At 27.2% G+C, this 13,944-nt stretch overlaps 1 protein-coding gene across 1 annotated transcript; it reads right to left on the minus strand.

Annotated features, from left to right (window-relative positions):
* Nucleotides 1–7,274: 7,274 nt before the first annotated feature.
* On the minus strand, nucleotides 7,275–7,583 carry LOC108345269 (cyclin-dependent protein kinase inhibitor SMR6). The gene has a single exon (XM_052867102.1). The coding sequence runs from the start codon at nucleotides 7,581–7,583 to the stop codon at nucleotides 7,275–7,277; it is 309 nt and encodes a 102-aa protein (XP_052723062.1).
* Nucleotides 7,584–13,944: the final 6,361 nt, after the last annotated feature.

A 13,944-nucleotide genomic window follows, 5' to 3' on the forward strand; every position in this document is an offset into this window, starting at 1 on the left:
TTCGGCTTTTGACGCTCGTTCAGAATTGTAAAGACTGCACTGTTTTATTGATTTAATGTAATTAATTCTGATTATGGTAATTACTATATTTTGGGATGTTACACCTAACTAGTTTAAAATTCAAAGAATGTAAAAATCTAGAAAATAATATTTTAAAAGTGGTGGTTTAAAAATAATGAGATTCGACTATTTTAATATTAAATTGTTTTAATATAAATAATTTTATTATAAACCAGTTTCAAAATTTTTAAATACATAACTTTTTAGAAACCACTTTTCTAAAGTTATTTAACTTCTCTATAAGAATTCTCGTTCTCTATTCGTATAATTGAATAACTAAAACTGTATGACTGATCTTGGCAGTGAACTCTTCAATTTGAATCAATCAGTTTCTCAGATAGTATAAATTGGTTTTTTGCTCATCTTTTGGTTTGTTTTGTATTTCTTTGCATGCAAGTCTTGTATGGATGCATGTGAGTTTGAGTCTTCTATAAGACTCTCTACTGAACAATGATCTTAACGGTATATCCTGATCATGTTTCTATTGTTCGTAGGAGTAGATAGGACTTTCTATGCGTTTGGAGTTGTTTTAAGCTTTCTAACGCAATTTAGTTATCTATCAGGTAAAAGAAGCTAAGATACCATTTATTTTCAAGTTTTAATGTGATTAGAAATGTGTGTACATGTTTAATGGTATGTGATTGACTTATATTACTGTTTTTGATCGATGAAATCGTTGTTGAAATATATTTTGAGTTTTTAAAAGAAAATATTTTCTATATTTATTTGAAAAAGAATTTGACTTTCCAAATTTAATACACAAAATAAAACTTCATCGCTTTTTAGATTTTATGTTTGAATTTAAGCAACAATAAACAACATGTGACTTTAAGAATTATACAGACTACTTTAAAGATAAATATTGATAAAATTAAAGCACATTTTAAGAGAAATTAATTTTAAGAATAAAAAACTAATCAAATAAACATCGTGGAACTCAAAGTTAAATTGAGAATATACACTATGAACAAAACCAAGAGAGATTCACGAAATAAGATTTAATGAAGATATATATCGAATAAGTGATTACAAAAAGAAAAACACAAAGAACTCGAAGAATTGATAAGTCAAGCTAATATATACATAAATATGAACAAACCATAAAGTTTTTTATCGGTGTTAAAAGATTTGAGTATATTATGTCTACCTTTTTATACCTCAAAAATAACATATACATGTCCTATTTTATAGACCAAATTCGAATATTATTTTACATCATAAACTACATGTATCAAATGTAAAACTACATTTCCACTAAATAATTTTTTCTCTCAATTTACCTTTTCTCATTCTTTTAATGTCTACATTCTTTAATTTTATAACTTCTATTCCATTCACACACTTTAAAAATAACCTCTTCTTCCAATCTTTTTTTTTTTTTATCGAACTCAAAGTATTAATCACCATTTTTTTTATATGTCGACTTATAAGAATTTCTTAACTTACTAATTTTCTTTATTTTAAATGGCAATTTTCTTCAATTAGTCGAACACATGCTCTTGATGGATAGATCATTCTAAGAAATAAGAACTTATCAATATTTTTTACCTTTTCCCAACTCTTATATTTACTTAATAATATTAATAATAAATTATTTCCACTGATCCCAAGATGGTGGATCTGCCATGAACTCTCTTGCAAGTAAGCAGTAATTATATATATATATATATATATATATATATATATATATATATATATATATATCCAGAATTTCCAACATGGGACGCAAACGTTTGTGGTAGAAAACACAATAAATGCTAAATTTTTCAACATTACCTTTGTCTTGCACTCAAACATAATGCTTTTAATTTTTCTAGCTAATTAAGTACAAGAATAAAAAGCCCTACCCCACCAAACCAAACTAGTAGTAGATAAATAAATTAGCGTTAACACATGAATTCAAAGGATAAAATTGATAAACTTAAAATTAAAGTATAATATTATTTGAATGGTAATTAAGTTAAAATTACTCTGAAATCTATAAATAAAAGTTTGACTTACTTACCTTTACTGTTACATTAATTATCAACTGTGAAACATTAAATTAACTTTGGCATTAGAATGTCTTATAAATAACTTTTTATTTATATATATATATATATATATATATATATATATATATATATATATATATATATATATATATATATCAGATACAATAATTATGAGTTTAATGATAAAAATTCTAGTGTAAATTTGAATTACATATTGAATATAAATAAGTTGACTTTACAAAATTTAATGTTCTAAATTGAAAATTATGTCGTAACATCGTATATAGATATATGTTCATAGTTTAATTTCTTTTAAAAATCTTTCGTCAAAATACCAAACAGTAAAACTCTACTAAAATCGATTATTTTTCATAACCTAGAAAAAAGAAAACAGGTATATTCCGTTATAATGAATAATTCAATCTTTAGTGTTGAATTTACTCATAAACATCAAAATATGTTCACTGATCATATCAATAATAAATAAATTAAGATTAGAAACAATCTTATAACACCACCACTAAGTAAGATTTATTGAAGAATAGAGCATGTGTGGTTTTTATTTTTGTATTTGGAAATATATTTTTGGTCCCCACAAAAGAATATATAACTCCAAAAACAAAGTTAAGAGGTTTGACGATTTTGACAACCACAAAATGCAATAAAATAAAAATTCAGTCCATGATGATAAATAATAATAATTCAGGAGTTGTATCTTTAGCGAAAAGGACTGTTTGGGTAGTTCCAATTTGAAAGCTACAAAAGTGTTACTTTATACTTTCTCTAATGAAAATCAGTCACTAGTATCAATTCATGCACACTTTTTCTTTTTTTATAGTTATTGTTTCAAATTGATTAAAACCAATGATTTTATTGTATTTCATTTCATATTTAATGATATATTTTCTGGTTTTGAAGGGTCTTTGTAAATTTAAACTAATAAAAGAAAGTGATGTTATCATTTCTTGTTTTTTCATACAACATTATTAGTATCAAGTGCCAATTAAATTTGTTGATACATAATTTATATTCAGAAACTTAATATAGTAAAAGAAAATAAGATCACATAATTTGTTATCATTTAAAGATGTATATATGTTCATGTTTGTTAAAATTTAGTAAAAAAGATAAATTTTAAAAATAAAATAGTTTTGTTGTCGCTTTTAATATCTACATTTTGTTTGTTTGGTCACAAATCTTGTTAATAAATCATTTTTTATAGATTGATTTTTAAAATTTTAACCAAGTTGTTTGAATCAAACTCAAATTATATTAGTTAAACTAAAACTTATTTTCACTAAATGAAAAAATCTTTAACACGTTTTATCCTATATTTGAATTAAAGTTATTACATTTTTTTCAAACCCATCTTAAAAAAAATAATAGTTTTTGACACATACAAAATTTTTATATTTATTTGATACTATCTTTAATTTTTTTTAAAGTACAAAAGTTTACTTTTTTTTTATAACTATTTTATTCTTGTTATATATATGTGTCAAATGAATATAAATATATATATATATATATATATATATATATATATATATATATCATATCATTATTTCATCTTTAATATAAGATTAATCTCTTTAAAAAAAACTTGGTGAGAATTTATAATTGTTTTTTAAATAGAAAAAAAAAATCCAAAAATATTAGTTTTTCCATCCATATAGAAGTGACATCATATGACACCTAGCACAAGCTACTTTGTAGACTCAATGGAATTTAAATTAGGGTTAATGAATGATGTGGACAAGTAGAAGCACATTTATGTATAAAAACTACAAGGTTCAATATTTTAGTCATAGCTAACTATTTTGGCATGCAATTAAGAATGTAATTAAGAATGTGATCTCATAAATAAATGCAACAAAAACAAAAATCTCATTAGATAAAAGAGGTGCTTCCTAGAAGGAAGCAAGGGGCAAAGTCAAAAGTGATATGAATGAGAAATTTTATTATTTTTTTACTTTAATTTTTTTTTCCTTATAGGAAAACATCATTATGTGGTACCCATTTATGCCATGATGGTAGAAACCCCATTGCAAATCCAATTCTAAAATGACCATAATGTGGCAAAGTAAGAGCCATCTAAAATCACCACATTTACCACAACTTTGCTATGTGCTTTCTTGAAAAAACCCTAATCCCTAGAAACCCTTTTTCATTATTCAACACCAAAGAGAACCTCATATTAGGTAAGCTCCACCATCATTATCATCCTCATCAAAAACAACAACAACAACTTTTAAACAAAATCCCTTGGTCATGCCAACTGTTTCATGTTCACTCCTTAAACTAATCAAAGATTCTTAGCCATGATAGGAACCAAAAAATCTAATTAATACCTAAAATCATGCAAGCACTAAAGATGCAAGAGGGTCATTGAGATTGTTTGCTATATTTGATTAAACCATACATTTTGGAACAGTGACAATTGCATAGGATTCTAATCATCTTATGTACTTGTCTTAATTATTATTTCCACTTGTAATAATCTGAGGAGTGTTATCACCTTGGCTGTGGTGTGCTAGAGCAAGCTAAAGTAGGTGGGCCATAGAAAATAAATAAATAACATTGGGTGGGACATAGAAGAAGATTAAAGCAAGAGTTGCAGAGGGTGTAAAAAGGTACATGGGAGGAACACCATTCATTTTAATTTGTCATCATCTATCCATTTGTGCAATGGAAAAGTATTTCCGTAATCAAAATAGTAAAACTAATTTCTGAAAATTAATCACCTAAATGAATTTTACCCTTTGTTTGTTGAGTGAAAGTAACACGATATATATTGACATTTATTTGATACATTAAAATAGTTTTACAAGAATGAATTTTTATAATGTTTCGAAAATAAAAAAATAAAAAATAAAGAAAAATAATGTCAAATAAATATAAAAAGTTATATGTTTCAAAATATCATTTTTCTTGTTTTTTAATAAATTCTTACGTGTGAATAAAATAATAATTGGTATATAAACTCTTACATTTATTTCATACAAAATACAAAGATAAAGTCGTTATAAAAAATAATTTTTTTTTATATTTTTTAAAATAACAAAAAAAAGTGAAATAAATATAAAATTTTGTGTCAAAATTTTATTTCTCGTATGAATATAATCATATTTGTATAAATTATTTTAAAGAGTTAAACTATATATCAATTTTATCACTAATTTGTACAAGAATATATTTTGCATGTGCATTTTTAGTATTAACTATTTTATGAAAATTCACAAACTTTTTGTATCCCATGATCTTAACTATTGAAAAGATATTTTCTTTTGCATGGGTAAGGTAGCTTTAGGATAGTTGGAGAATTTGACCCACCCATGTACAATATAACACGTTTGTGTTTACGACTTTTGTGTATGGACTTAGTGGAAAAAAAAACTATTGAGTTGAAACCTAGGAACCACAAGATAACCACAAGATGTAAAAAGGAGTACGACTCTTTTTAAAAATAATAATAATAATAATAATAGGTAACTATTATTTGTGTAGTTATAGGGTAATTATTATTTACTTTAAGGGTCTACTTACAATAATTTTGTTAAATTTTCATGTTTTTATCTTTGTTTCTTCATGTTTGTCAATTCCCAAAAAAATATTTTGTTTTACAATAATAAGTAAAAAGATTAAAAATTTAGTTATTTCTTTTTATTTACATTGGGACCAAATTAAATAAATACCAAAATAAAAAAAAGTCTTAAAAGAATTTTTGTCAATGAAATCTTAATTAGAAACGACAGATTTTTTTTTTAAATGCTTGTAAAGAGAACAAAAAAGTACTTTCTTGAGATTAATAGTAGCTAAAAATGTATTCAACATAACTATATTTGAATTATTTGCTTCATATTTTAACATCTCAGAAAGATTCTTCTTTTAGAAAAAAAAAACATGTGTTTATTCCTCAGCCAATTCCATGTTTTTGGATATTCTAACATACATCACCCTTGAAGCAAGAGTTGATTGTTTCTGCATAATTTGCATATTTGAATGTGAAGTTGGATAAAAACTCAAATCTTTGATGCAGTTCCAAACCCAAGAAAAACAAATCATCCGTTTCTTGTGGGATTTCTTGAGAATATTTGAGGCATGGTGGGAGCAGAACAAAAGAGAGAAACATAATTTATGACAAAGAGAAAGAATTGAGTCAGAGAAAGTTTCTTCTTCTGCAGAAGATTTCAGATTTTGGAGTAACAAGACCCAACATGTCACATTAGTACATATTCAGGAGATGAAAATTTGCACCAAAATTTTGTTAAAACTTTCAGCTCTCAATAACTCCAACTTCTGCACCCATGTGTGTGTGACAGTTTCACATTAATGTAAACAAAAAATTAGCATGGAAATATTAGGTACTGAGAATTAAGTCCTTTTGGTCTAACACACCAAACAATTAGGTATATCCAATTGCACATGAAATGGAGCAATAAAAGCAGAGAAGAACCAACCAAACTAACCCAAAAAGGGAAACAATAGCTGCTCCAAACTACAACCAGACCTTCTTCAAAAGGCTAAAACTTACACCAAAACAGAATCTTCACTCACAGCACAAAAGGGTCACACAGTTAAAAAAGCAAAAAACACCCAATACAAAGCAAATCATAGTTCATGTTTGTCAAGTGTAAAACCCTCTCATTCTGTCACTCTACTACAACTTATCAGAATCACAATGATTTCATTTCATTTCTCCCAAATACAAGCAAAATCTCAAGATATATTTAAAGCTTCTCATTAGTGAAAAAAGAGAGTAAATAAACTGCATAATAGTCTCTAACAAAAAATCAAAGCAAAACCTACTCAATCCTCCTTTCTGACTTCTAAATATCATTCTCTTTTTCCTTCAAACTTTATACACAAGTTCTTGTTTCTCAACCTAGGAAAAGAAGAAAGAGCAATTACAAGCATTCAGAACAACAAAACTCACCCCACGAGAACAAAGCAGGCACTTCCAATCATTCATGAACTCTCACAAACACATACATAATAAACCATGTATGTGAAGTAATGAAACAAACACACGTAACTTTTAAGTATGTGTCTGCAAAACTAACCATTGCTTCTTCTTTTTTTCTCATCATGAACAGCTGAAATCACTTACTTTATCATATACATATATATAGAAATTGAATTTTGAGTTCCAAATAAAAGTACACTACCCAAATCTCTCTCTTCTAAGACCTTGTTGGCTGTTAGTTGAATGAAGTAGAATCATTTGGCTTTATGGCACTTGAACACACTCTCCAAATCAGGTGGTGTGAAGAACTCTCTGACACCGCCACTGCCACCACCACACCTGGTCGGAGGTCTGCACTTCCGCGGCGCTGGCGGGCAAGACAAATTGTCAGGTATTCTTGATTCCTTAGCTGTAGGTGTTGTGGAAAGTTCTTCACCGTTGTCGTCTTTGTTCTCACCGCCATTAACGCGCTTCGTGTTGATGGGTTTGAGAGACCGAACAGTGATTCCGGCAATTACCCACTTCTTGGATTCTGATTCCAGGTCCGAATGAGAGAAACCCATGTTGGTAAAAAGACGGAAGAGAAGAAGCTTGGGTTAAAGGTTACAGCTTTTGGATGAACAAGAGGAGGAAGAGGGAATAACAGAAAAGGGTTTTTCAGTTTTTGTCTTGAAGGATCAAAAGGAATGAAGAAAAGAAAAGGAAGATGATAGTAAGAAAAGGGAGTGTGAGAGTTGAATCTGAGTTTTTCAGTAGGAAAATATGAATTTTTCCAGGAAAAAGAAGAAGAGAATGAGAGAGAGAAAGGGGATGACCGGGGTTTTACGGGCAGAGTCAATATGAGATTTTGGCGCCAAATTTTCATTGGTTTGGACATCAACGGCTCTTTTTCCCGCCTTTGGTTTTTGGCTGAATTTCCTATTTTACCCCTTTTTTGTTTTAATTTTATTTATTTGTTTAATAAGTTTATAGGAAGTGATGCTTTTTTTTAAACATAGTAACACTAATATCGGTGTAAAAGTAATGAGTCACACGACATCGTTTGATATGGCAAACCTATTCTTGAAATATTTTGTACAGGTGTCACATGTGAAATTTTAGTTAAAAATAAACAAAGTTATAATTTTGTTTTACTTTTAAATTTATTGTTGTTTCCATTTATTTATTATAAAATGAAAACTTATTTTTTCTTTATTTTTTGTTTATTATAGATTGTATTTAATTTATTTTCCAGCTACCTTAAGATTATTGCACTATAGAAAATTATTCACTATACCTGAAAACATGTGATCATTTAATTGAAATAAAAAGGCAAATAATACATGTAATTTGAAATTTGGTCAAAATTACATGTTTTTAAATATTTTGTACTGCTTAAAAAAAGTATCTTAAATATTTGAGTTTATTCTGAATTAAATTTTAATTGCAATTAATCTTATAAACTAAAGTAATATAAAACTAGATTTGCAAAGGATCAACCAAGTAAAGAAAAAGACTCTATCAGTGAATTGCACGTGCACCTGTCAAATAACAAGGAAATCCAATCACTCCATTCAAAGCAAGAGATGAGGTTTTTAATAATAATAATAATAATAATAATTATTATTATTATATAATAAAATTCTCATTTTAGAAAGTAAAGAAATCATAAGTTGCCATAATATATTAATTGCAATGAAAAAGAAATTAGATAAGAAGTATTTCCACTGAGTTATTTTTTTTTTTCATTTTGTTCTTGAAACACGAAAAAATGAAGAATACGAGATTGAGAAATTTAAACAGGTAAAAAATTTGAATAATTGTAAAATTAGAAATAAAGTAAACTATAATATCTAATTGAGAGATGGTAGGAGAAAGATATTAGGTTAAAAATATAAAATAAGAGATGCATTAAAAAATAATATTCCACATGCCATCAACAGTTTTTTCACAAAAACTAAATTATCTAAAGTCTAACACATCATTTTAATATTCTTCTCTCATAAAAGAATAAACTTGAATAATATTTAGTTTTATCTTGAAGATTGAATAAATTAAAAAAATTCAAAATTGATCAAAAATAATTTTTATTTATAAAATTAAAAATTGAAAAATTTTATTTGAAGCTAAAAAATTTACTTTCAGCATGGTAAAATATTAATAATTTTTCTAACATTTGATCAATACTAAAATAAAGAATTCTAACAAATTTTGAAGAAAAAAAACCTGCTTTTAAAATATTAATAAACTTAGTAATAATAATAATTATATATATATATATATATATATATTCCATGCATCACACGCAAGATCTGAAACAGCTTCTGATTCTAGAACAGTGCTGACAAAACTAGAAAAACATTTACTCATAGATGAAGCAATAGGCTCAGAACCTATGTCATTCAAAAAGGGTAAACTCATATATGTCATTTTCACAGTAAAATTTAATGAAATTTTTAAAAAATTTCAAATTTTGATATATGATATATATGATTAGAATAGGTATGTTCTAGTGTTGCATTTATCATATTTATCATTGTGGATAAGAAATCAATGACCACATTTATTGAATGAGTAATTTATTTTCCAAATTATTGAGATCAACAATTTCAAAATTTACAAGTTGAATAAATTATACCTGCAAGTATAAATTTATTACCAAGAAATTCATTTTTTGTCAGTACATACAATTTTAGTTTTCTTTTCCAAATGCCAAATGAAAAATCCTAAATTCTTTCTGAAATTATTATATATATTATTAATATTATTATTATCAGGTTTAACTATACTGTTTAGTTCCTGAAAACTTTTCGGTAACTTTGATTTTAGTCTTTAAATTTTGAAATAATTTCAGTTTGCCAAAAGTTTAAAAATATTGTAGTTCTTAGACATTAGATTTGAGGGTCTGAATACAATTTTAAACCTCACTCATGAAAAAAAAATAACTCATTTAAATTCTTAAATTTTAGTATTTAGGAACCAAAGTTTAATTTTTTTTTTTCAATTTTAAGAGACTGAGAAAAATATTTTTAAATTTATAAGACCAAAACTAATTTAGCCTAATTTTTGGATTTAAAAATACAATTAAATCATATCATTATTACTATTATTGAATTCAATTTTGTAAAAAAAAACTAAATTTAGTTGAAGTAGCGAATCTTACCACAGTTTAAATTTTGAATTATTAAATTGTATTTTAAAATAAAATAGTAGAGTTGTTTTTTCAATTGAAATGTACAGTGAAATAAATTTTCAATATTAAGCAAAAAGTTAAATATTTAATCATGCTTGAAATCACAATTTTTAAAAAGGAATTTGTGTTTTGTAAACACACTTTGCTATTTTTTTGTGATTGGAAAAATAAAATACTTAGTTAGATAACTAAAAAATAAATGTTAAATTTCCTAAGAAAGATTAAGATAAAAATTAACATATATTAAAAAAGAATGATACCAAAATGGTAACCTTTGAAGAGGCTAAAACCTTTTAATAAAAGCTTTGATGAATGGTAAAAATCATAACACTAGGTTGGTTCCTAGTTAACTATATATATCATAACTAAATATAAGAAATTAGTGTGAAATATGTTGGTGTTTTAAACTCAAGTATTTACCCCTCAAATTGGAAAAAACAAGTATGCTAATTTAGCAAATAATAGATGAAAGTGTATAAATTTATTTAGCATGAGTTGAATTAAATGGGTATAGAATTTGATATTTTGATAAAGTAGGTACATAGCCCCCACATAATTGATTTGGTAGTCTTAATTAGAGACCAATACCACACTCCATTAGGGTACCCACCACACGCATTCTGCACAAATAATTTCTAACATCTTATTTCCTGTTATGTAAATATTTTAGGTAAACCTTTGCATCAACTCACTACATAATATATGTTTGTCAATTTGCAAAATTTTACATGATTATATATATATATATATAGTGAGATACCTTACATACATATTAGTATTGATCTCATTTTAAAATAACATAGGAGAGATCTCTTAAATATATATCTAAATATATTTATTGATTATTATTGAGCGGTATGACGAAATAGATGTTGGTCTATCAAAACCAATGCTACAGTGTTTATTTTTAAATTTAACAAAATATAGTTAAACGCTAACTCAATTAAGATAAATGGGTCACTGGATCCAAAACTAAAGACCCACTAGTATTAAATTATACTATAAATATCACATTGATAAAACTAATTTATTTATGTTCACATTAATGATAAAAGTAATTATACTGACTTTAAGAGTCGGAGTATCTCTTGAAAATACAAACCTAATTTACCTTACTAATTAAGAACAAATACAAAAAAGAAAAAAATTACATACGTTACAAAATGAAGACCGAGAAAGTTTATGAAATTGTAGTCTTTAAAAGATACCTAATTGATCTTGTAAAAAATAGAAAAGAAAGTATATATATATATATATATATATATTGAAATTATTATTATGTTTTTCAAATCATATACATATATAATATATGCAAAAGGAATGATAATGCAATACTTAAGAAAGGTTGAGTGTGAATGTAATTCAAAAGCATGACGTTAAATTAAATTCTTCTACTTGTTTTTTTTATGGATTGGTGTTTAATCTATAAGATTTGGGAAAATTTGTATCGGATTTTTCTTTTTCTTTTTTATATATGAAAATGTTGTTTTCAAAAGTTGAAGTACGTATTTTTAAGTTTTCTTCGTATGCTCTTTTTTTTTCACTTTTTGGATGAAACTATGAAGTTAATTTTGAACTTATTTGGATATATAGTGTTAAGTGTGGTGTCGAGGGACTATGATAGACTTACTAATTTAGAAGATTAATTTTTTATCTGTGATTATTAATTTAATAAGTTAAATATCTGATTTCATAAGATTGTTTGTAGAAAAAGATATTAATAAGAAAAAAATTGTTGATAAGATTAAGAAATTTAAGAACGTGTCTATGCAAAAAACAACTTGAGTACTAAAGTGGCCTATATTTTAATTTTTTAATTGGATAAAATAATTGAATTTAAAAAAAAAATTATTTTTAACATTTGTATTTTAAGTTAAAATTAACAAAAGAATTAGTCAAGTTTAAATGTTCATTTAATATTTAATAACGTGTATAAAGAGTGGTGAAATTTCATTTTTTTTTAATAAATGTCAAATTCTATTTGAATTAACTCCTTAAATTTTTTATTTTTTTAAATTTCATCATCAAAACAATTTATTTTACTTTAAGGATTTTCAAACTGATAAACTAAATAAATTATTTTTTAAATTGCTTCTTCCAATATCGTATAACTGAAAAATAATTATCTGTAACGCCATTTTTTTTAGAATAATGATTTTTAATATTTAAAGTTTTTACCACACATGGCACCATTTTTTACTTTTTATTTTTGGTTATAAATATTAAAAAATCATTTTTTTAATTATTTTACCTTTTACAACGAATTGTTAAATGATTGTTTTGGATTTCAAAGAAAATTTTTTTTTGGTCGGAACTAACAATTTGACAATTCCTAATGTAAGGGCCTGAAAATTTATAAGATGGCCTTGGGCCTTATGTGGGGCAGTCAGGCCCATCAGACTAAGACCAACTTGACCTTAGGAGGGACTCTTCAGAACCCATTTTTTTTCCTGAACTTCATTTCTCCTTCTCTCTAAAACTCTCATGCCCTAAACTCTCTCTGTCTTCTCTCTAGATTTCTAGCTCAAAGAACCGTAGGAATTTGATCTTTGTGTTGCCCAAGCATCCACGACGTAGAGAGCTCCATTTCTACCGAACGTTTTCTTCATTCCGACTGGTAAGTCGTTTTCCCTTCTCCTCCACTGTTTTTGGAACCTAGGGCATGCCACTTTACTGGTGGCATGCGGTTGGTAGCTTGCCCTTTTGTGTTCTCTGTCCATCCCAGTTCTAAGAGCGGTTTCCATCACATTTTGGTAGGTGCAGGGCACTGCCTAGGTTCTTGCTGTGAGGCACTGTTAGAGCACTCTAGTTGGCTATACTACTCAACTTCCAAGTAAGGGGAGCTAGTTATGTTTTGTTTGAACTATATGATGTGCATGCTTGATAATTTATAATTATCTACTGTTGAGTATATTTTGTGGTGAGCATGTTGATTTGTATCTGCTGGATGTGTGGAAATTGTGTATGGTGTGCTGAACATTGTTTGACTTGGATGAGGTTGTTGGCTGTACTGGATTTCTGGATTGGGATAAGGACTCTGGGAAACAGTTAAAATTTATAGTGAATGGGTATATGTACTGTTTTAGTTACTGTGAGGGAAGTGGAGTATTGAAATTGGGCAATTAGGGTCTAGAGTACCATAGGACAATTTGGGTGGTTTAGACAAATTAACTGTGGTTTGTTGAGAGTACTTGTTGGTAGGATAGAGGAACCTTAAAAACCTAAGTTGGCACATCCCTGATCATAGAGCAGCCCTGGCCTGGTCCAGTCAGTTGTCACTAGTCATATGTGCTGGCGTCGAAGGTGAGTTTGATGCGTTCAGACATTGGGTTCTTCTCCGGTGACCAATTGGGCAGTTGGGTTAGTTTAGATGAGTCAATGGGACTGGTGAGGGGTCAGAGAACTGAGTAAAGTCTTTAGCAAATGGTTGAAATGAGATTGGGTCCATAAGTTGCAGGAATTGATATTTTAAAAGGTAAAACTGGATTTAATCACTTCAAAAAGATGTTAGGAAGGGTTAGAATCAGTTAGACATGTTTAATTCAATATATACTTCGAGTTGGGGGTGTTAGAAGTTCACTAAAATGATTAGAATGAGTTTGGAGTGGTAGAGTTGTGCAAATTTGCAGAATTTCATTCTACAGATTCGCAGAGCGAAGCCTTTCGCTCAGCGAGTCACCCTGGCGAGGTGCTCTCTGTCAGGGCATTCGCATAGCGACTCTGTGCGTGATGCGAATTATAACAGAGGGTTG

The sequence above is a fragment of the Vigna angularis genome, chromosome 8, assembly GCF_016808095.1.
Source record: "Vigna angularis cultivar LongXiaoDou No.4 chromosome 8, ASM1680809v1, whole genome shotgun sequence".
Classification (NCBI taxonomy): Eukaryota; Viridiplantae; Streptophyta; class Magnoliopsida; order Fabales; family Fabaceae; genus Vigna; species Vigna angularis.